This window comes from Daldinia caldariorum (genome assembly GCF_022478825.1).
Source record: "Daldinia caldariorum strain CBS 122874 unplaced genomic scaffold F4812scaffold_18, whole genome shotgun sequence".
Lineage (NCBI taxonomy): Eukaryota > Fungi > Ascomycota > Sordariomycetes > Xylariales > Hypoxylaceae > Daldinia > Daldinia caldariorum.
The window spans coordinates 618755-642077 of record NW_025953054.1 but is presented as its reverse complement, the minus strand read 5'-3'; the positions used below and the strand labels follow the sequence as shown (position 1 = coordinate 642077).

At 48.4% G+C, this 23323-nt stretch overlaps 8 protein-coding genes across 8 annotated transcripts; 3 read left to right on the top strand and 5 right to left on the bottom strand.

Annotated features, from left to right (window-relative positions):
- Nucleotides 1–741: 741 nt before the first annotated feature.
- On the bottom strand, nt 742–3864 carry F4812DRAFT_155387 (uncharacterized protein). The gene is made up of 2 exons (XM_047929757.1): nt 3864; nt 742–3792 (listed from the first exon to the last, which is right to left on the bottom strand). The coding sequence occupies exon 2, from the start codon at nt 3463–3465 to the stop codon at nt 913–915; it is 2553 nt and encodes an 850-aa protein (XP_047787116.1). The 5' UTR covers nt 3466–3792; nt 3864; the 3' UTR covers nt 742–912.
- Nucleotides 3789–5168, bottom strand: F4812DRAFT_155382 (dephospho-CoA kinase). The gene has a single exon (XM_047929756.1). The coding sequence runs from the start codon at nt 5006–5008 to the stop codon at nt 4193–4195; it is 816 nt and encodes a 271-aa protein (XP_047787115.1). The 5' UTR covers nt 5009–5168; the 3' UTR covers nt 3789–4192.
- A 593-nt stretch (nt 5169–5761) lies between these two features.
- F4812DRAFT_442114 (phosphoribosylamine--glycine ligase) lies at nt 5762–8402 on the top strand. Its single transcript, XM_047935288.1, has one exon. The coding sequence runs from the start codon at nt 5935–5937 to the stop codon at nt 8308–8310; it is 2376 nt and encodes a 791-aa protein (XP_047787114.1). The 5' UTR covers nt 5762–5934; the 3' UTR covers nt 8311–8402.
- Nucleotides 8403–8656: 254 nt separating this feature from the next.
- Nucleotides 8657–9243, bottom strand: F4812DRAFT_442113 (uncharacterized protein). Its single transcript, XM_047935287.1, has one exon. It carries the CDS (start codon nt 9204–9206, stop codon nt 8868–8870), a length of 339 nt encoding a protein of 112 aa, XP_047787113.1. The 5' UTR covers nt 9207–9243; the 3' UTR covers nt 8657–8867.
- Nucleotides 9244–9251: 8 nt separating this feature from the next.
- On the bottom strand, nt 9252–11445 carry F4812DRAFT_442112 (alpha/beta-hydrolase). Its single transcript, XM_047935286.1, has 2 exons — nt 9796–11445; nt 9252–9730 (listed from the first exon to the last, which is right to left on the bottom strand). The coding sequence occupies exons 1-2, from the start codon at nt 11262–11264 to the stop codon at nt 9292–9294; spliced, it is 1908 nt and encodes a 635-aa protein (XP_047787112.1). The 5' UTR covers nt 11265–11445; the 3' UTR covers nt 9252–9291.
- Nucleotides 11446–13978: 2533 nt separating this feature from the next.
- On the top strand, nt 13979–16306 carry F4812DRAFT_462506 (uncharacterized protein; the record flags this gene model as incomplete). Its single annotated transcript, XM_047938059.1, has 3 exons — nt 13979–14283; nt 14340–16053; nt 16124–16306. The coding sequence occupies 3 exons, from the start codon at nt 13979–13981 to the stop codon at nt 16304–16306; spliced, it is 2202 nt and encodes a 733-aa protein (XP_047787111.1).
- A 1546-nt stretch (nt 16307–17852) lies between these two features.
- On the bottom strand, nt 17853–20042 carry F4812DRAFT_462505 (calponin homology domain-containing protein; the record flags this gene model as incomplete). Its single annotated transcript, XM_047938058.1, has 4 exons — nt 17853–18732; nt 18782–19761; nt 19828–19894; nt 19996–20042. The coding sequence occupies 4 exons, from the start codon at nt 20040–20042 to the stop codon at nt 17853–17855; spliced, it is 1974 nt and encodes a 657-aa protein (XP_047787110.1).
- Nucleotides 20043–21011: 969 nt separating this feature from the next.
- Nucleotides 21012–23175, top strand: F4812DRAFT_442104 (uncharacterized protein). Its single transcript, XM_047935285.1, has 2 exons — nt 21012–22751; nt 22810–23175. The coding sequence occupies exons 1-2, from the start codon at nt 21144–21146 to the stop codon at nt 22840–22842; spliced, it is 1641 nt and encodes a 546-aa protein (XP_047787109.1). The 5' UTR covers nt 21012–21143; the 3' UTR covers nt 22843–23175.
- Nucleotides 23176–23323: the final 148 nt, after the last annotated feature.

Sequence of the window (23323 nt, the reverse complement as noted above, 5' to 3'; positions counted from 1 at the left end):
GCGGTTTTTGTTTTTTTTTTTATTGCTTTGTGTGTCTGGTTTTTTCCTGGTTTATTGTTTTTTTTTTTGTTTTTAAATATTTTTTTTTTTTTTTTTAAACAAAAAAAAAAAAAAAAAAAAAAAAAAAAAAAAAAAAAAAAGATTTTATAGTGGATGAGCTTTCTTGGAATCGCCGGTTTGTAATAGCTTCTTCATACTATGCTACCGTACACTCAGACACTACTGTAGTAGGTATGAGCTAGTTTACTACTACTTGTTACTAGTTACTCATTCTCGAGTGGCAATGATCTACAGAATACCTCCTAAGTTATCCCCTATTACAAATCTTTTTTTTTTTTTTTTGGTCCTTGTCAACATACTTGGTATAGTTACCTAAGTAAAATCTTAGTAACTCACCATAAGCGAAGGCGAGTAATTTTTCAACAAACCTATCCGGAGATACTTATATCTAAAATCAACTTACTCTTCATGTATGACTACCTACGTATATTCGTTCGTATGTGTAAGGGCTTAAACGTAGTATATTGCATGCTCTACTTGGCGCCCATGATCGTCCCCATCTTTAGGTAACGGTAACTCCTGATTCCTAACCCCTAATAACCCCTAGCTCCTAATTCCACATAAACCGCATGAACCACCGACTATCTCCTACCCGGAACCTCTTTTCCTGCCTTAGCCGGTGTGCCTGTCCGAATATGTACCTAAGGTAGTAGTAACAGCAAAGAAAACTAAAGAATACAAGCAATTCATAGAGCAGCTCTAATTCCCAACCAGGATAGCCCTTAAGACCATAACTTTTCCCCAGAAGACCAACCCGATTTAGTGAAGAAAGAAAAGGGAATAAATGAAGGGACGACTATGGAATGACTACTTCCACAGTTTGAAAGAAGAGCGGGCGTAATCGTATAAGCTCTACCATTCGACGCCCTGCTGCTCCTTGCCGTCCTTGTTCTCGTCGTCGTCGTTATCGAAAGCGCCGCCGGAGCTTTGGGCCACGTCCAGATCTCCCCAGTTCGCGTTTCCGCTCCAGCTGTTGTTACCGTTGCCATTACCGCTGCCGCTCCCGGAAGCCTGGTTATCATCGGGTTTACCTTTTCCTTTTTGCTTTCCCTTGCCCTTGTCTTTCTTGCCGTTGCCGTTGCCGTTGCCGCCAGTATGGGGACCCACGTTATCTTGACCGGAGGGAGGCTTCGCATCCTCGTTCTCTGATGGCGGATTACTGACCCAACATCCTGGCGGTCCCCTAGTTGGAGTACCGCGTTTCGGGCCAGCTTTAGATCTTTTACCACCCTTGTTTCCACCGTTGTTGCTATCATTATTGTCGCCGCTACCGTTGTCACCGTCATTCTTACTGCCGTTGCTGTTGTTGTTGTTGCTGCTACTCTGCTCGCCATTTACCACATTATCAACACTGACATTGCCTTCAGCTGGCCCTGGAGAATTGTCATTGCTATCGCCTTCCGTCGGTTTAGAGGCGTCTGCATCACCTGTCGCCGTTTCTTGCGCATCCTTCTCACCCCACGAGTTATCACCCGCGGCCGCGTCATTGCTGTCACCCCAGCCGGTGGTACCTCCCCATCCCCCATCGTTATTATCACCAAAAGTTCCGTTTCCGGTCTGGTCATTGTCGTTTGGTGGTATAGGGCTGAAACGTTCCGAGTTGGACTTATATAATGCCTCTGCCCTAGCAATCACATCATCGAACGACTCGTTTTGCCCAGAATTCCCGGCCTTGTCAGTATCCTTGCTGTCATTATTCCCCTCTTCCTTAGATTCGGAGGCCTCCTGCGAGCCATGGGCACCCTGAGTGCCCCAAGGCTTGTTCCTTGTCCCTCTGCCACCCCGAGGTCTCTCAGAATCAATAACCTCGATACTTGGGATGACATTCGATTTTCCGCCGCGATCACTTCTTGAGTTAGGTTCGGCCGGTTTAGTAGGTGTGCTATGTTGATCAGACCAAGTTCCGTTGTTCCTGTGATTGTTACCCGGTGAAAAATTGGCTCCCTGGGTCTCTTCAGGAGGCTTGCCAATTGTTACACTACCATACCCTTGGAACCAGGGATTTCCCCCAGGTGCCCCCGGATTTGCGGCTGGAGGTTGTTGGGAATGATCATGCGGAGGAAGAGGTTGTTGCTGTGGTGGAGGAGGTGGTGGTGCAGGCTGTCCTCCGGGGAAAGGCTGTAATCCAGCAGCTTGCCATGGATTATGTATTGGGTATGATACATTAACGGTCGGATTCTGATTCACATAAGGAGCATTGGGATAAAGTTGACCATATGCGTTGCCGTAATGCGGTCCATGGTATACGCGCATGATTCCATGCACTCCATCAAAGAAGGCATTGGGTCGAGGATCGTTAGGTAATTCGACAGCATGCTCAACCTGCAACACTCGGGGATGAGGTGGCATGAGAAAATTCGCTTGTTGTGGTGGATATCGAAGATTCTGGGGCAGATATTGATTCGCTTCGTCCAGATTGGTCCGAACACCAGCCTCGATTTCCTTCGTTCGTTGCTTGTTGGTTTCGTTGACCTGTCGGGGAATATGATACTCAGGTGAAATCTCTTGTCGGTATGCTTCTTCTTTCTCCCAAGTATCACGCTTATAGCCATGCTGCCTGTCGCCTCTGTCCAGGTTTCTCTCCTTGCTTCTGTCCCGGCTGCCGTGCCTATGTTGCTTCTTCCTCTCGCCGCCATGCTTTGATTTCTTGCTGTAACTACCCCGCCTGCGATGCCCGTCTCGCCTGGGCTCCTGGCCCCTGCTCTTATTCCTACCCCTACCCCTTTTCTTGTGGGGTCCTCTCTCGGACTCAGACTCACTTTCGATGTCCTCTCCAGTTCCGTCCTCGGTATCAGTCTCACTTCCGGTGCTAGACTCGTTCATATCCATCTGACCAGTCGACTTGTTATAGACTTTCTTAGCCTTTTGCTTAGTTCTCCGTCTGCTACTTCTTCCTCTGCATCCCCATGCTTCTCTTTCTTTAGATTTCTTTGCTTTGTGCCTCGCGTGTATAGCAGCTGCATCGTTCTTGCTTCCAATTGCGGACGAGTCGACATGCTGTTTTCTACTCCTCCCTTTAGACTGATTTGTCTTTTTCAGCCTTCTCCGTGCTTCAGCACAGTTTGCACAAGGACAGTCTAGGACTAAATCTTGGTCTGTAGATACTTCGCTTTCGCTGCTGTTAACTTCAACTGCTGTACTGCTGGCATCCGAATCCGAGTCGAGTGAAGGTTGAATAAATGGTTCCCTGACTCCAACCTTACGGGCATCGTCCGTGAATCGGACTTTCTTTCCATGTTGACGTTTATCCCGTCCCGTTCTGGGATAGGTGATCTTCAAAACGTCAGATTCGTATTCATCGTCGGTCTCAAGTTGGACTGCAAAAACTGGACGAGGTTTTTTATGTGTCAAATGCTGCGGTGCATTTCGGCCGGCCGCCCACTCACAAAATGAATTGGGCGGCATGATACCGAGTCGACTTGAATTATCTGACTAGGTAGACTTATGGAATCCTTAACTGTGTCGAATGCTCTTGAATACGGGAATAAAGGAGGTGAGTTAAAGGTAGTATCGGACATCAGATGAGGGTAATGGATATGATGAAACCATAGAGTAAATATTTCAGTCTCATAAGAAAGTATGAAAAAGAAGAATACTATCGGGAGAAAAAAAAAAAAAAGGTCCGAAAATTGAGTTAGGAGGTTAGGTTGTCGTCGTTTAAGATGCCTTAGGTAGAGGTAGTCAGGGTTGCAGGATGAGGTTAGGTTTGTTTATTAGGGGACAGATAATTGCCTGGAAACCGAAGTGGAATTTTGAAAGTCAGCAATATTCGTGTATGTAAATTATCCCTAACCTAAACTAACCTGACATTAGGTACCTTAGGAGGTAGGTAAAAAGGTGAATTGTGAAATAATTTAGGTAAGCCCTTTTCTTCTCAAAGGTGAATGGTAGGTGTTTCCTCGCGTCGCGTCACACTTTCCATATATACTTTCCACGCTTTCCCCTTTCCATTTTTCACGCCTCTACCCACGGCAACAACATTGAACCAACACTGTATGGTACCTAGCCTAGCCGTACATATTACTTTAGCTCAGGTATGTACCTACCCAGGTACCTAACCTACATTACTTGATTTGTCGATAAGATGTACCTATATCTTATATAAATCACCGGGTCAAACTTGCAGGTGGAATTATAATTTTGACTTCTCTTCCAACTCCATCTCTTTCCACCTCTTGTTGGCCCGGATATTCTGCCAATATGTCCACGCACCCGCAGCAACGCCTACAGGGGGAACGAGAAGACATATCCAATTCCACCAGGGTGGGCTTCCTTTTCTGATCTCCGCGAGTGCAGCGTCTACCTTAGCTCGTAGCTCCTCTTTCGAGCTGTCGTTCCATATTACTACCCCCCTGCCCTTTCCTCTCGCCTCGCATCTTTTTGCTTTCAGTCTCACGTCCGTCTGACTTAGGACACGATTTTGAGCGTCTTCCTTGCTCAGATGGGGGTCACGCTCCATAAGCCTCCGCATCTGTATTTCGGGGTCCCTAACAGCTACTACCATCACCACACCGGATAGCCTATCCCAGCCGCTCTCGAATAGCAGCGGAACATCTAAGACGACGGCCCAATAGCCTTTCACGTAACATCGGAAGATTGATCTGTACACCTCCCTTCTCACAGCGGGGTGCACGATGTTGTTGAGGACCTCTCTGTCCCTCTTGCGCTCCTCGCTGTTGCCGAAGACGCGCCTACCTAGCGCCGGTCTATTTAGTGGTCTGCCTTTACCGTCGGGACCATCGACAGGCATAGTCTCAGAGACGGGGACCAATATGTCCGGACCGAAGTACTTGACAATCGCTCTATAGCCGCTGGTTCCAGGCTCTACGACTTTGCGCGCCAGGACATCCGCATCGATAATTGGCAGCGAGTGAGGTGGTGACGATAGGATGGAAGATACGGTTGATTTGCCGGTGGCAATCGAACCTGTTAAGCCGATGAAGAGCATGTTGATTGATTGATGATGATGATTGTAGTGTACTGTGTTGTAAACCCTCAACTACCTGGGTAGTCAATCAAAACATTAGGGCGATAGGTTAGGTAGGTATCACCTAATAGAGGGAAGGTACATGAATTAAAGTAGGAGCTTTATGTTATCTCGATTCCCGATAGTTTGGACTAAGGATTCACCCCTCCTGCCTTTCCAGATAGACGAGCCGCATGATGCTTGTCTCACCTGGGCCAAGCGTTCCTTATCTAATCTACGCTAGTGTTTGATCAACTGAGTACCTCATTTGAAGTAATGTATCACATGTCTATATCAGGTGCTCTATTAAATAATGCAAGTGGCATGCAAGTCGTAAATGCTGTAGGATTTTTATTAGAAAATGTCGAGCTTTTTCTGATAAGGTTATGATAGGATGGTATGGGTAGTAAGCTTCAGTATAAACCTTAATAGATTCTATCTCATTAGTTCTCTTTATCTTTTATACCTTAGGTTAGGTATATACACAAATAGGTATACATATAGGTACCTAGGTACCTAAGTAAATTTTAATCTCAAAAGCAATAAATTCAAACGTGCGGAAAGTTGCACCTATAAGTCACTTACATGTACATGATGTATGTAACAGTTCTTCCGGTAGTTACTTGCATACAATAAGCACTGTATTGTACCTAAGTGCATTAAAGCAGGCCGTGATGCAGAATACCTCTAGTGGCCCCGCTAGATTGCGGGGGAGGGGTAACTTCTTTAAGTGAGGGGCATATTTTTTTTATTAATTTTTTTTTTCATGGTTACAAGATGTAGTAGTATACACATACTGTCACTCCCCCTACTCCCCCTCCTTAAAACCTAGGGTTGGGTCAAGTTTTATAAGTCCTTGTGATTTAATCAATTCGATCCCATATCACGACATATCGTACGATTTAGTCATGGGGATCGAATACCCACTTCGTGTTCTTCTCATTGGCAATGGCGGGAGAGAACATGCAATTGCGTGGAAGCTCAGCCAGTCGCCTCTGGTAGAGTCGATCATAGCTGTGCCAGGAAATGGAGGCACTGCGACTTGTCCCAAAACTACCAACAATACTTCCGTTTCGGCAGAAGACTTCCCAGCTTTGCTTGAACTAGCAAAAGCTAACAATGTTAACTACGTGGTTCCCGGTCCCGAGGCTCCTCTCGTTGCAGGTGCCGTTGACTTTTTCGAGAATGCGGGTATTAAGAGCTTTGGTCCCTCCAAGAAGGCTGCTCAGATGGAGGGCAGCAAGACATTCTCTAAAGACTTCATGAAGAAGCATGGAATACCTACCGCCGCTTACGAGAACTTCTCCGACTACGATAAGGCTCGAGAGTACCTCGACCGCGTCCAACACGACGTTGTGATCAAGGCAAGCGGACTAGCAGCTGGAAAAGGTGTTATTATACCCACATCGAAGCAGGAGGCCCACCAGGCCCTCAAGGATATCATGCAAAACAAGGAATTCGGCTCTGCGGGAGATGAAGTCGTTATCGAGGAATTCTTAACTGGTGACGAGTTAAGCATTCTGACTTTCAGCGACGGCTACACCATAAAGTCGCTACCTCCCGCCCAAGATCATAAGAGAATAGGAGAGGGAGACACAGGCCTAAACACGGGCGGCATGGGATGCTATGCGCCAACAAACATTGCTACGCCAGACCTCGTAGCGCAAATTGACCGAGATATCATCCAGCCGACCATCGACGGTATGCGCAAGGATGAGATGCCTTTTGTTGGTGTTCTTTTCACTGGACTCATGATCACCTCGACCGGGCCTAAGGTTCTCGAGTACAATGTCCGATTCGGTGACCCGGAGACGCAGACCGTCTTGCCTTTATTGTCACAAGACACGGACTTGGCTAAGATCATGGTCGCTTGTTCAGAGCGTTACCTAGATAGCGTTCTGATTAACGTCGAGCCCAAATATAGTGCAACCGTAGTCGTCGCTGCTGGAGGTTATCCCGAGTCCTACGCCAAGGGCGACGAGATAATCGTACAGAACACTCCTCAAGACATCAACATTTTCCATGCCGGCACAAAGCTAGCAAATGGCAAATTACAGACTGCAGGTGGTCGAGTAATAGCCGCCACCGCAACGGCCGCGGAGAGTCTTCGCGCTGCGGTTGACAGAGCTTATGAGGGGGTAAACCTCATCCAGTTCAAGCAGATGTACTACCGCCGGGATATTGCGCACCGTGCCTTCAAGCCGACGGCTGATACTAAGGAAGCTCTGACATATGCTGAGGCTGGTGTTAGCATTGACGCCGGGAACCAGCTCGTCGAGCGGATACGAACCGCCGTCAGATCAACTAGGAGAGCCGGAGCGGACGCCGAAATCGGTGGCTTTGGAGGCGAAGTTGATCTGTCCAAAGCGGGTTTCTCGAGCGATGCCCCCATCATGGTCGGCGCTATCGATGGCGTTGGCACAAAACTCATGATTGCGCAGGCTACTAAGAATCACAGCACCGTGGGCGTTGACCTCGTTGCTATGAACGTTAACGACCTTGTCGTTCAAGGTGCCGAGCCCGTCATGTTCCTCGACTACTTCGGTTGCAGCCGCCTCGACCCCGAAGTCGCCGCCGTCTTCGTCGAGAGTGTCGCCGCTGGTTGCCGTGATGCTGGATGTGCTCTCGTCGGTGGCGAAACCGCTGAGATGCCAGGAATGTACAAGGAAGATGATTACGACGCTGCTGGCGCTGCTATCGGCGTCATGCGCGCAAGTAGCCGACTCCCTCGCCTCGAAGCCATGGCCGACGGCGACGTCTTGCTAGGTCTCGCTTCCTCCGGCGTTCATTCCAACGGGTTCTCTCTTGTCCGCCGCATCCTCGCACGCGAGAAGCTCGACTACGCGAGCCCCGCTCCCTGGGACGCCACATCCGGCAAGAGCGTAGGTGAGGCCCTCCTCACGCCCACCCGCATCTACGTGCGCTCGGTCCTAGCCTCCCTCTCCCACCTCAAGGGCCTCGCGCACATCACCGGCGGCGGCCTGACCGAGAACGTCCCGCGCATGCTGCCCGCGCACCTCGCCGCCGAGATCGACGTGGCCGCGTGGAAGCTGCCCCCCGTGTTCCGCTGGCTGCAGGCCGCGGGCAACGTGGCGCCCGCGGAGATGGCGCGCACGTTCAACAACGGCGTCGGCATGGTGGCCGTCGTGAGCCCCGGCGACGCCGAGGCCGTGGCCGCCAAGCTCAGGGAGTCCGGCGAGACGGTGTACGTTATTGGAAAATTGACGACTAGGGCGGAGGGCGCGCCGGCTTGCGTGCTGAAGAATTTGGATTCGTGGAGTTAGAGGTGGATAAAGTTACTACCTTGCTTAACTTAACCTGAGGGGACTTAGATAAAAAAAGAGAAGAAAGAAAAAAAGAGAAGAAAGAAAAAAAGAAAAAAAGGGGGGATAAGGGATAAGAGGCTAAAAGAGGTAAGGGAGTTATATACTAGCTGACCTTAGCTGATAGGATAGGATAGGGTATGGGCGGTAGGGAGGTAGGGATTCATACCAAAAATATGTGAATGTCTTGAGCTTCGCAAGTAGTATAAAAAAACAAATAGAGATATTTTAGATTCGATTCGATCCACTCTCCAGCTCGTCAGCTATGTAAGGTTAGGTACATATCACATTGATACCAGGTAACAAGTCAACAAGACAATGTTCAAGTAATTGTGCATTTGTATCTATGTATACCTAGGTAGGTACCTCCTCTGTATATATGCGTATGCGATGATCTGATGCGATATGCTCTGCTGTTCTGCTCTCCTCATGCTCCGTTATATTACGATAACAATAACAAATAACAAATAACAACGACGACGACGAAAACCCTCATGCGCATTCCACACCACACCACACTACAACAACATCCGTATCCGCATCCGCATCCGCATCCGCATCCGCATTCGTATCCGCCGCCTCGGCCATAAAGTCGTATCTAGATAGAGTTCGTAGTTGGAATAATAATGATACCTAACGATGATGATGATGATGATGATGATGATAAAAAAAAGGAAGAAAAAAAAACACTTGAATCGAAACAACGTCGGTGGAGGGTAGGTACCAACGAAAGCCCGCGAATTTATATCCCAATCTAATCCCAGCTGAGGAAAAGCAAAGTAAAGAAAAGTAAAGCCAAAGCAGGTATACCATAAAAAAAAGACACGACGTCGATCTATGATATATGCATCATGCATGGGAGCTATTCAACACAAAAAGTTTAGGTCCTCTCCTCCCTCCCTCCCTCCCTCCCTACCACCTAACCCCTAACATAAGCCGCACCTATATCTCGTCATCCGCCCACTCCTCGCACACGACGGCCCCGGCACCGTTCGTAGTGCACTTCTCCCACCCCTTGCACACGCCGACCCAGTTCCGCTCCACGCAGCGCGAGGACGTCGGAGCAGGGGTGGGCGCGACGGACGTAGGCGTGGGGGGCGGTGAAGTGATAAGATGGGCCTGAGATGTCGCAGTGGTAGTACTAGTAGTAGTGCTGGTGATCGAAGTCGTTTTGTCCTTACATCCCCACCATCCCGGCGTTTCGCAGGTGGTAGTTGAGGTCGTGGTGACGGACGTGGAAGTAGACGTGGTGCTAGTAGTAGTAGTCGTAGTCTCGTCCTTGCAGCCGAACCATCCCGGGGTCTTGCAGGTCGAGGTCGAGCTGCTCGTGGTGGTAGTGCTGGGTGTACCTGTTGTGGTAGTCTCGTCAAGACAGCCCCACCTATAAGTTGTTGTTAGTTAGCCATTTGCATCTTCAAACAAACAGGGGAAACAGAGTATACTTACCATCCGGGAGTTTGGCAGGTAGCTGTTCGGGTACGTGTTTTAGTCGTCGTAGTACTGCTAGAGGAAGTCGTCCCATCCGTGCTATTACTCTCGTACATTTTCCAGTTCGCGCAGTCCCTGCAGTCGGGAGTGGACTTGCACTCGGGAACGTCGTCATACTTTCGAATAACATCGTTGATCACAGATCGTATCTTGTGAGTCCCGATACCTACTCGCCAGCCATGGTCGGCAACCGTGTCGTAGGTGCACTCGTAGCCCGTATGACAGGCTGACTCCAGCGCATATCCCGCGAAGGAACACGAGGCGGTCGCGCCATTGCAGGTTCCTATGTAAATAGGATCGGCCGTATGTCCGAAGTGGTACGTTCCCGTATACTGCCGCGTCTGAGGAAAGCTGGGGTCTGCATGCGGTGGAACAGGAAGACCCAGCCTTCCAGCTGCCAACGCCTCAGGGACAGCCTCAAATGTCACGACAGGAAGGCCATATGTTAGACCAAGAAGGGAGCTAACTGCTCCACCCAACGAATGACCGGAAACCCAGACATTTGATTCTGGGTAAATCTCGGTGACATTTGCGTACAACTCTCTCACTGCCTGGTAGTACCGGTTTTCTTCTCGTAAAGCGGTCTTTACGCAGGTATTATTGCAACTATACGTGCTGGTTGCACAGTCGCAGACTTGATGCCACGACCATTGACCTTGCTGGGCGCAGCAGCAGCTAAAGAAGAGGTTATCATTGATTTTGTCATTAGTGGTTGTACCCTCTCCATCGAAAACAGCCGGTGACGTTCCCTTGAGACCAATGACAATAGTAGAATTATTCTCGTCAGCCCAGATATGCCCCCTGAGCCCGTCGCTCTCCCAGCCAAAATCGGCGCTCCTGTTGAATGGCTCCCCAACTTCGTCCCAGTCCGGCATACCAGGCTTCTCTACATATGCATCGGACGCGATCAATGCCATGGTCAGGACAGTTTCTTTATCGGTGACGTCGGGTCCTGGGACGTCGTCGACAGCCCATGCAGATGGGCTACTCGCAATGACATAACCGCGTTGGCGGGCCTCGGCCACCAACGGATCCACGACACTCGGCCGTCGATCGACCAAACGCTCAATCTTGCTAGGTTGACTCTTTGCTTTTAAAGGTAATATCCGCTCCGCGGCGTGTCCGTCTTCACCAGCCAACCATACCTCGGCTTCTGGCCCGAGGATATCTTTCCTTCGGTGAAGCCCAGGATGGCGGTATGTTCCATGATGGAATATGTGACGTAGGGTGAAGGTATGCTCGGCCGGCTGCGGCGGTTCTGGTATCAAGGGCGTGAGTAAGGGCGTGTCCGGGAAGGTTGCCTCTTGGTTTTGGAGGCTCGCGGCCGTTGGAGAGGCGGATATGGCGAGAAACGACAAGAGTAGTTGAGCTGTCACTCTGCCAGCAGAGTGACATGTCGAAGCCTGGCGTTTCCGCCTCGTACCCATGGCTGGTTTGGTTTTATTATATCAAGAGTTAGGGGTAATACCGGGGATAAAGGAACGTGTGCGCTTTTCGAAGGAAGCTTCGGATGAGATGAATTAGATAATTATTAGATGAAAAGAAGGAAAGGCTGTTAATAGGAGGCGAGGGTCCAAAAGGGTTTGAATGATGGGATAAGGATAAGGATAAGGACGGTAAGATAGGTGTAAGTTGTAAGTGCAGTGGTCACGGCACTTGGCATCCCCACAATGAACTCTGGGGGCCGCTATCGCGTGGACAGTGGCGCTGCCTATCGGGTTATCTCCTTATGACAACATTGGTCCAACCTAACAGCCCTAATCTGCTTAGTGTATTGTACATAGTTGCATAACTTACACTAGGTAGACATGCATGTGGGTATTCGGTACTTATTGTACTACCTGGGTCTAATAATGCTTTTATGACAGGTTTTCTGTTATCTCTTAGAGACCCAAACTAGGGTCCAGGACTAGCGCTATGCAGGCTATTACTAGCTTGTTGACTCCGACGTATTAGATTTTTGCGTTTAAACACATCTCCACCTATTTCATACGAGGCTTTACATAGTAAGTATAAACACGTTTAAACACACGTAAAAATACGCTAAATTTTAAAAAAGATACATACAGGGGGACAGTGGCTTGGTAGCGAGATCGCATTGCATGGTTTAACATGCACGCTAGTCCCGGACCCTAGTTTGGGTCTCTAAGAGATAACAATCAACTACCCCAGTTCCTCTAATTATATAACGTGGAATAAGATTGAAATATTTAGGTAGATAATACTGTATATCCTTTCATTTTTTAAATGATCTTACTATTATATGATATTACATGAACATTTCATGGAAGTTATCTAATAGGTATTCATCCCGTTGCGCTGATCTACCTCGCAGGCTGCCACTTACAGCAAACATGAATGGTCACTTCGCAGCCGCATTTTTAGGGTTATTACCGCATCTACAATATCATGCAGGGAATGGTGACTTTACAGCTAGGTCCTTTGACGCGTTTATGCCAGGACCAATATGATGCCCTCGTTCGGGTACCTGGGCTACGTACGCCCACTTGCTTATAACAGACGAAAGGCAAAAGGTTGACACCTATTAACTCACGTTATAGTTGGCCCGCGATAAGCCAACCAAGACCGTTTCTTAAGATTTCTCAGAAAGCCCGAGTTTAACATTGACGAACTCCATATGGTGCGGCAGTGGAATTACTTTCAAGGACCATACCGTGACGTTGACGTAGACGTAATCAGGGGCGGGCTGCTCCACGCTACGCCGTGGGTTGGATGCGCTGCACTGCGACTCTCGGCAACGAAGCTCAGTCCTTCGTGTTAGCTAACGTTAGCCTCCGGGAAGAAAGACGTTATGGGGAACTGAAGAGTAAATAACGGGATATCGACATCTCCTTCTCCCCGGCAAGCCACGACGTGAAAAAGCGCCTCCAGAAGGAAGCATGTCGTGGTTGTCAAAAGAAAACATACGCAATCTAATATCTACGATATACCTATGCGAAATCGAAGGCGTCGTATGAGGCTAATACTCTCTAGTAGATGTCTAACTTTATCAAAAACCCAATTAGCTACAGACCGAGGGGGTTCTTCCTCGCGAACTTGGATCGGTTCAAAAGCGCCGTAATTAGGTTAGGTACCTAGAGAGAGGTACCTAAAACGCAGAATATGTTTGAGCTTGCTGAGATAATATCTGAATGCTTGCATGAACCTAACATAAGCAAGCCTTATGCGGTATTGTACATGCTATGGAAGCTTACAGGGGTATGTCGGTATTGTATTATAGGTACCTAAACTCAAGTCCCTCCCCTGACAGCCTACAGGTACTTCTATCATTAGAAGGCCCAACCGTTATCAATTATCATGTACGAAGGTCCGGGCCAAAAGTCTTGCACATCGTAGCTTAGGTAAGCTACCCACTTAGGTATGTGTCAATAAAAAAAGGCCATACGGTGTCAGATCGACCAATAGCAGCTAGCTCCCCTGTGGCTATAGTGGTAAGCCCCCTAAAATTTAGCGTACAAGCCACTATCCGCCCCCAAACCTAGTACTAAGCCAATACAGTGTTATTATAATCGTGCACGTTAAATTCTTGCGATTAAAAGCTTGGCAAAGCTTGGCATATGCAAGACTTTTGGCCCGGACCTTCGTACATGCCTACCTATCAATGTGGAGCTCGGCTTCTATCATCGCTGCACCACCCACCTTATCCTTAGCTAAGGTGCTACAAGTACCTACATAACCTAACATACATGATATAATACATAAAATGTACATAATCTAAGACTGTAAAGTGGGTGGAAGAAGAGCTTCCCGGAATAGCCAACTCCTTACACACACACACACACACACACCTGCACTTATACACTTACATATACCTACACTCTTCCACATAAGTGCTGGAAATTAACACGTTCGCTCACGTCTCTCGTCATCCTGGCTATTACCAATTATCTTGTTCTAGTTTAGCGTTAATGGCTCTCCTTTTGTCTACCATCGACTAATAGAGGCACAACAATACACTGCCTATATCCTCGTTTTGACACAATCCGAGGCCATTCGCATCTTCCGTGCCCATAGTAGAAAGGTATCGTGTCCCTACTGTATATTTCATACCTTCCTGCTTTTAATATATATTTCAGACTTGGCACATCGTTTTGTTGGCTTAGGTACTTTTGACTTCCTCATGGCTCCCACGACCCCGACCAAGGGATCCGAGCCCGAGCCCGGGTCGCTTTCAACCTCGAACACATTCCCTCGTCACTCCCCTTCGCAAGCGAAAGAACCTCGACCAGCCATTCAACGCGCAAATACCACAGAGAACGGTGCCATCCCGCCTGTTACCATCACGCAGGACACACCACCGGAGGGGCAGAAAGAGAAGGCCGATACGTTTGAGTCTGAAGCTGCCGATGATGATGTAGTTGAAGCACCCCGCGCTTCGGTGGACATGGATGATATACCCATTGAGCTGGTCAGCAAGACGGACAAGTTGAGTTCAGACGAACCTTGGTCTGGGCCGGATGCGACTAATACCTTTACCTCAGCTTCATCGACTCGCTCTCCGCTAAGGTTCACCCCTCCCCACCAAATATAGATAATCTATCTCGGCTATTTCAAGATTTCTATCACGTCGCTGCTTCCCACATCCGGACCCATATAGACAGTCTGGCCACCCGGCAAACCCGGGAGACTTCGCCGACCCACTCGAGTTATTCCAAAGCGTCGCCAGCTAGTTTGTTAAGAGCCAAGGCAGCTTCTTTTAGCAATAGGGACAAGACGAAAGAAACACCAACCAAGGGAGAGCAGCAGATGCTCACGGCCGAGGAGTTTGCTGACAGAAAGCGAGCAAAGAAGGCGCTAGAGCAGAAGAGGATCTTACTCGAGGAAGCGGTTGAAAGACGGCTTTGCGAAGGGATATACGACCGCATATATCGGCATCGGTCTACCCAAGATGAGGCGCAAGACGACAAGCTCAGATCCAAGACGGCCGCCTTGGCTCTTGTCGGTATCGGGCCTGCGGACTTAGGCGTTGACCTTGGGGAAACACCCGAGGACACCCCTGAGGCCCGCGCGCAGAAGCAAGAGCAGATTCGGGAGTACCTAGACCAAGCCCGGAAAGACTTGATGTTAATGTACGAGAAGAGGTACCCCTTAGGCAAGCTCAATCATCTCAAGGCCGCTCATAAGAGCATTGTTGAAACATTGTCCAACTTCCACCCTTCTTCGTCAGCTGATGAGATCATGCCGATGCTCATCTACACTCTGATAACTATGCCACCTGAGAAGCTTAGTGTAATCAGTGATTCGAACTTCATACAGAGATTCCGGTGGGAAGAAAAGCTCGAGGGAGAAGCCGCATATTGCTTGACAAACCTCGAGGCCGCAATCACTTTTCTGCAAACAGTAGATCTTGCTAGTCTTAGAGCGGACGAGGCGTCGTCAGGTCCATTAAAATCAGAGAGCCGACCCGAGGCGCAAAGGACGGAGACATTCCCGCCTGCCTACACGGCAGGCTTATCTGCCACAACGTCAAATTCGGCTGCCGCAACTCCTGAAAATGCTAAGAGCACGAAACTTTCACCGTCATCCGACAGCTTACGAGCCGCCATTCAACGCCGCAGGTTAAGTGACCTTATCCAGAGTCCAGCCCAGGCTTTTGGAAACGCAAGCGACTCGCTATTTTACACAGCTGACCAAGGGATCAAGAATATCGGGACCAGCTTGGGTGATAGCTATAAGTTCTTACTTGGCAAGCTTCGAGACAGTTCCGCTAGCGGGCGGGAACTAATCGTTCCACGAACCCTAGACGAAGCACGGAAGCTTATAGGCACCCCGCCCCCAGAAGATGATACTTCCGTTGATGGTGGGAGTTCCGCACAAGGAGGCGAGAATCCCGAGCGGCCGGCACCTGGAAAGGACGATAAATTACTATCCCTAGTGGGTGGTAAAAGGCCTGTAAGGGATCACAGTACAGACAGTACGAGGAGCGCTCGGAGCGTAAGCAGCTCTAAGAAATTGTTTTCTGCGGAAGAAAACAAGGAGAAAACTCCCACCGCAACCGCAACGCCCTCGCCTGCTTCCTCCAACCAACCTCTGGTCGAATCGATGAGGAACCTCGGCAATTCTCTCAACCCCATCAACCGCTTCGCTGGAATGAGCATGATGCGCGGGTTCGGTCGCGCGGCGACGATTCCCGTGACGCCCACCAAGAGCGATAACTCCTCCTCCAAGGCGACGGACGGGGGAGATCTAGCTACGGTATGAATCTCGCGAAACAGATTTGCACGGTGTACCTAATGTAATGGCTAACATATACCCATCTATCTAGGCATTCCCCGATATCGCCGCGGCGCTGCCGCCGAAGGACATACCGAAAATAGACCCGCCCAAGAAGAAGTTCATGGAAATACAGAACCCTACGGACCTCAGGATCGGCGACGTCCTGGAGCTGCTGAGGGATTACCGCCGGCTGGCTGGCGCTCTTAAGGATATGGATGCTTTCAAGGAATAAAGCATAAAGCATAAAGCATAGGCGTAGGTTTAGGTTTAGGTGGGGGGTAGATATAAGCGACCAGGCTCGTTCTTGATATATACACTGTTTTTTTCCTAACGATTACTGCAATTCATACATACATACGTGTGTGGTACTCTCTGTTCGTTGGGGGTTTTTATTTATAGCGCATTCTGCATGGCTCTGGAGTTTTTCTTTCTTTTCTTTACTTGTGCGGAGAGACAATGGACAAGGGAAGGCGAGGTATTTTTCTTTTTTTGGTGTTATATAGAGAGGAAAGGCAGGTGATGGGGGTTAGGACGATAGAGGGGGATAAATGAATGAGTGGATGGAATCTATATAGGTCAGACGCAGATAGTAAACACACCGCCTGCTGGCTTACCTACGTGCCGTATGTACCAGCCATACCAAGTATATTAAATATAGAAAAAAAAAACATTGAGACAGACATATCAAGTAGAAGCGAAACGGCACGAGATGGTAACGGGATGTTGGTTGCAAAGTAACAGGCATGTATGTATGTATTATCTTGGTATTGGTATTGGTATTGGTTATTAATCAAGGGGGATGGGATGGGATATATGTACATAACAGGTATCTTCTGACTGACACAGCTCGCAAAGGCAGAGTAAAGCATGTAAGGTAAGGCAAACAAACGCCTGACTTTGGGAGAGTAGAAAAAAAACGGAAATACAACCACAACAACAACAACAACTCGGAAACGGGGGCTGCTTGCTGGCTTTCGTTGTTTATAGTAGGTATACCCTAGGTATAGGTAGGTTGTGGTATCGCAGCAGCATCGGTCCAACATCATCACCAACCATATAAACAGCCCTCGTCAATGAGGTTTTTTCCATATATATAAAAAAGTGTAGAAGTAACCTAGTAAACCTAGTAAGCCTTAGGTAAGGGTAAGGTAAGGTAAGGTAGCCTAGCGTAACCTAATATCTCTCTCTCCTCTTCTTTGAAGCTCAGACCTCCTGGTATAAGCATAGCATCCACAGCATTCAACGGCTTTCTCTGTCTCTCTCTCCGTAGAACTACCCGCTCGATACCCGAAAGCCGCAGCTAGCGAGTCAGTAGTAGTAGTAATAGTAGTAGTGTTTTTCTTATTTCCTTGCCTATGTCCTCCACGTTTCTTTTTTATTTCTCTTTCACCCCGACCTCATTCATTTCCTCCTCACGTCTGTTTGTATTAACTTAAAACTCCCATAGCGGCATAGACGGGAGTCGTTATTGTTGTCCCCTGCAAGTGTTGTCTCTTCCTTTTAATCCGACCACAATTCCATCTCCTCCGGCTTTCCCCCTAGCACATAAATAGTGCATAGGGGGGTTATTAGTCCGCGACAAGGAAAAAAAAAGTATAAATGCAGTCTAACGCAGCCCCATTGATTTCGAGCCGCCGAGCCTGAGCTTTCTTGACTGTTTTTGCTTATTATTAAAAGATACGTTTTTATGTATGTGTACTTTATAAGAAACTCCAGGTAGACGCAAACTCCTAGCTCTTATATGTTAGGCCCGCATTCGACTCGACCTGACCGGAAAATCAGTGGTATCCGTTAGTCTTTTTGGTTGGGCTCGCTCTCCCATTCGTAATATCCTGAAGCGGCCCGCCTCCCTCCGCCGCACCGCTAGTACTATCGCGGCGCGAGGGGCTTATCAGCTTCTCCATGAAGCTGATGTAGTCGTACTGAGGTACGCCGCGATCCTGAGCCATGTCGGGACCGTTGTGAGGCGGGACGATCTCGCAGAGCTTCTCGATGACGTCGTCAGGGACGAGGGAGTGACGCAAGTCCATCTCAGTAACGTAGGGCTTGCCGTCAGCGACCTCACGGAAACTCTGGAACACTTGTTCAGCTGTGTTCTGGTCTTCCGTCACGTCCACCATAAACCGGATGAACTGCTCGAACGTTACCCGGTCCTGGCCCCGCGACGTCTCCACGAAGTAGTCGTGCATCTCCTCTTCGCTAAACACTAGACCGAGCGATGCCAGCGCTGCCGAGAATTCCAGTTCTGACAGCGAGTTTGTGTCGTCCCGGTCGAAATGTCGGAACACGGATTCGAACTCTTCCAGCTGGATTGGTGTTAGGTTCGTCATGTTACGCGCCACCATCTGGTTCTCCAAGAAGGCGAGTTTTTTCTGCACGGACGATTTGACAAGTCCTAGTTCGTATAGCAGCTCGTCATACGTGTAAGTTGTGAAATCGTTTTCTTCGATGTTGGCTTCCTGACACTTTGCATCGACAGCCTCAATCTTTTCCAGGTACGCGTCCAGAGGCGGCAGGTTATCACTTAGCTTTCGCACGTGTAGAAGTTGGTCTTCTACATCACCTTCGAGACCCGAGATAGCGATTTGCATTGTATTAAGAGCAAGCGCAAAGTCATTAGCCTTGTCGGCGAACGATTTACGCAGCGCGTTCTTGATACTGAGATGATAGTTAGCGAGTGGTGGTCACAAATGTTTGGCAAACTTACTCTCGAATAGTCTCGTTGATCAGCTGGGCGCGCATCATCTCAGCCTCTGTTAACCTAGACCATTCCTTATCCATGGTCTCTAGCGACAACTCTGGTGGGGGCTCATACGCTCTTAGTCGGTACGTGCCGAGCTTGGTCTTGATGTTTCCTAATAATGTAGCTAGGTCACTCTTCTCGGCGACCCATTCTCTCTTCTTCCCTCTTTTATAAGATGCAAACTCGTTTGCTTGTCTCTTTGCGTCGACGTAAGTTCCTTCAAAAGTTGCTTGCTGCCATTGTTGTACTTGCTCCCTGATCTGTCTCAACAACTCAGCCATCCGCTTCTCGTAGGCGCTTTGCATCTCCCACGCCCCTTGCATGTTATTAACGAACTTCTCTACTCGTCGACCAGCGTTCTCGACCTTCTCCATCTGCGAGAAGGCATGGAACCAGTAGGCGATATACGTCATCAAACTCCTTTCATCAGGCTTAGCAACGTCGCAAACATCTTCAACATCCAACAAGTCAGGGATACCAATCTCCTTATGAGCGATCTCGAACGCTAGTTGCATGTTGCCCCGGTGGTCGGATTTATCCAAGGAGTCATAGTCGATAAGATCAGGTCGATGGATATCTAACAGGGCGCAGAAGGCGAGTCCGTCATTCCAGCTACTACTGAAATCCCGAACGTCGACCTCGTCGTAACAAGCTGTTTTACGTTGACACCATAAAAGAAGACCCTCCTTGGCTGTCATACCCTCCTCGTTAATGTCGCTGATGGTAAATCGCAAAATGAGAGTCCAAATAAGACCCAAAATGATCTTGCGATTGCCGTCAACCACATCTTCTGCACCGATATTCGTCATCTGAATCCCCCTCGACTTAATGAAGTTGAGCGCCGTGTTGGCATTCTCGAACTTTTGTACTCGCAACTTCGGTTTCGCGGCATATCGACCCAAAGATTCACTAGATAAGCATTCGAGCAAGTGTATTAGAAGTACCTACGAGTTCGAATCGTTAGTTTTGATTGGGTTTTCGGAGCGATGATGGATATAAACGTAACGTACAGCATCACTGAGGTCGGCAACGAGATCCTTAACCACTAAGCCCCTCGGTAAAATCTTGGTGTTCATCCTAGCATTCCAAGCATGTCAGTTTGTCAGTTCCCGCGGGTAGTAATTCGAGGAACATTGTCTCATGAAGAAATGAGAACAATGTCGAGATTGCTGGCTAACCATTTTGTGAACGTCTTCTGTTGGACGTTGATCCATTGGTCAGCCATCTTGGGCAAGGCGAGGCCCCCCGGCCGCTCAGGGGCAGCTTAGATAGGATGAGAGGACGCGCGATGCAAAATCCACGTTCGTGTTTTCTGCGACCTTTTTTTCTTTCTTTTCTTTTATCGGCTTGGACTATTTGATCGCTTCCCGAATAAGTCAAAAAGGTCAGATACGGGATAGGATAGTAGATACGGCGAAGGTTAATCGCGAACAATTTTTTAAGATTCGGGCTGCAAATTAGTTGGGGCGTAGAACTTGATCGGATGAGAGTTGAATTGAGTTCTCCTAAATTGCGGGATCTCGGCGTTGTAGAAATGTTCTAGCGGGACACGGGACGCGGCGTGGATTCGGGTTTAAAAAAAAGGGCTGGTGTTGGGTTGGTCACAGGTTAAAAGTCGAACAACAATTAAAAAAAAAGAGGTTGGTAAAAAGTTGTAGTAGTAAAAATAAATACAGATTAAAAAAAGACAAAAAAAGAAAACTTGTATAAACGTCGAGTTTCTTACCTTCTCAAAACGTATTGTGTGGTTGCTAATGTTACATCAAAGATGCTGACTTGGGGACTTGGGGAATGCTTCGGCGATTGTTCTGCTTCTTCCCGTCTTTCTTTTCATCTTTCAACGTCCACAATTGGTTGCTAAGGGGATCCATCCTTAACCCATTCAGCCTGCCCAACCCATCTCCCCCCTTATTTGCCCGCCCCGCCTAAGGGGGGTTCTTAATATAATTTATCGATAAGGAGATAAATGGAGATAAACACATGGTCTAACCTTTTAAATTAGAAGTGGGCTTTTCTATGGACTAGGGGACCTCGTAAGATCTACGGTACAATACGTCAAGTACCTCTAAAACCTCCAATGCCTTCCAAGGTTTCTCTGTTTCTCCACCGGCCCGCTGCAACCTAACACTGAAAATGGAAAGATTCAACCGGGAATAGAGTTTCGCCGCCGTCATACAATTGTCTAATTAGACTCATTCTTTTTTTTTTTTTTTTTTTTTTGGTGCATCACTAGTAATAAAGCTATTTAGATTTAATTAAAACCCAATTGAATGTAGGCAATCTCAATTTGATGTTATAGGTTTGAAGAACCTTTTAGAAAATAAATATGGCTTGCAGGTCAAAGCTCGCTCCCGTGTTGAAGCGGGTAGCGATACCGAGCTTGAGAAGATCCGTGGCGGTTGCCAGCCCAGTCGTCTCTGCCGCGCGATATATATCAGGCACGGCTCCGAGGCCGTTCCGGGAATCCAGCACAAAACGCGCCGGCGGGTTCACAACCGATTCCTACCCGGAGATCAAGCGGGACGACAGGTTCGCCCAGATCACAGCCGAGCACGTGGACTACTTCAAACAGCTGCTCGGCAAGGACTCCGCCGTAGTCGACGGCGTGACCGGCGCCGCGGCCGAGGACGAGATTGAGCCCTTCAATCTCGACTGGATGCGCAAGTACAAGGGCCACTGCAAGCTGGTCCTGAAACCGGCTTCGACCGAGGAGGTCAGTAAGATCCTCAAGTATTGTAACGAGAACATGCTGGCTGTCGTCCCTCAGGGAGGTAATACCGGCCTTGTCGGCGGCTCGGTGCCTGTATTCGACGAGATCGTCGTCAGCACCAGCCGGATGAACCAGATCCGGTCTTTTGACGAAGTAACCGGTGCTTTGGTTGTGGATGCCGGTGTTGTGCTAGAGGTAGCCGATCAGTTCCTTGCCGAGAAGGGCTATATCTTCCCCTTAGACCTGGGTGCTAAGGGTTCCTGCCACATCGGCGGCAATGTTTCGACTAACGCCGGCGGGCTCCGGTTATTGCGGTACGGAAGTTTGCACGGCACCGTCCTGGGAGTCGAAGCCGTTCTTCCCGATGGGACCATCTTAAACGACTTGAGCAAGCTGCGGAAGAACAATACGGGGTATGACTTGAAGCAACTCTTCATCGGCGCGGAAGGAACAATCGGCATGATCACTGCGGTATCCATACACTGCCCCCCACGGTCCAAGGCGGTCAACGTTGCGTTCCTCGGTGTTGAATCTTATGACGAACTCCTCCAGGCTTTCAGGGAGGCTAAGACGCAACTTGGTGAAATCCTATCTGCTTTCGAGATGATGGATGCCCAGAGCCAGGAAATATTCCACAAGGTAAAGGGGAACAAACGACCGCTCGAAGGCGAACATCCTTTCTACTGTTTAATAGAGACGAGCGGTTCAAACTCGGAGCATGATAGCGAGAAGTTGGGAAACTTCCTCGAAGATCTTATGACGAAGGAGATTGTTAGCGACGGCGTCATGGCACAGGATGAGACTCAATTCAAATCGCTATGGAGCCAGCGAGAAGGCATTACGGAAACCCTTGGACACTGGGGCGGAGTTTATAAATACGACGTATCCATCCCTATAAAGGAGATGTACCAGCTTGTGGAAGACACCAGAAAGAGACTAGAAGACGCCGGCCTGAAGGACGGGACCGAAGCGTCTCCCGTCGTGGACGTTGTCGGTTACGGCCATATGGGAGACTGCAACTTACACCTCAACATTGCGGTGCGGAGATACGACAAGAAAGTAGAAGAGGCTCTCGAGCCGTTTGTTTACGAATGGATCAGCAAGAGAAACGGCAGCATCAGTGCCGAGCACGGGTTAGGTATTGCTAAGAAGAAGTATATTGGCTACAGCCGAAACGAGACGACGGTAGGGCTGATGAAGCAAATTAAGAACCTCTACGACCCGGTAGGTTATCCTCCTCGTCTTAGTTTCGGTATTTAGACTGTACTAACGTTACCCCTAGAACGGCATTATGAATCCTTACAAGTACATATAGAGATGTATTGTACTATAATACCGTTGTAGAACGGATAGCTTCTTCAACAGATGAATATGGGACAGTTCCTGGGCCGGACTTTTGTAAATACGGGCTCGAAAGGAAGGTTGGCAATTAAAAAAAATTTGATATCCGGTGAATAACAGGTAGAAGGCTTGCAAGTATCTTAAACACTATGTGAGTTCGTTCTTCTGTAGATGCGGAAAACATCGTCTGTAGCTTTAGGGGAGAGTTTATGGTGTCATTCTAAAGCAGTCTAAAGGAAGTTATAAAACCCTCGGTTAATTTTTACAAAATAATGAGAAATATCAAACAGCAATATCTTAAGACTCCTAAAATCTTAATATACAAAGTGCAGCATAATAATAGTAAGACTAAAAGGGGTGGATGTACATAGTAAGCATAGTAAGTGATGTAAGTCTTATCGATAAGCACCACACTTGCGATTTCGATAAGAGGAAAAAGAGAAAAAGAAGCTTCA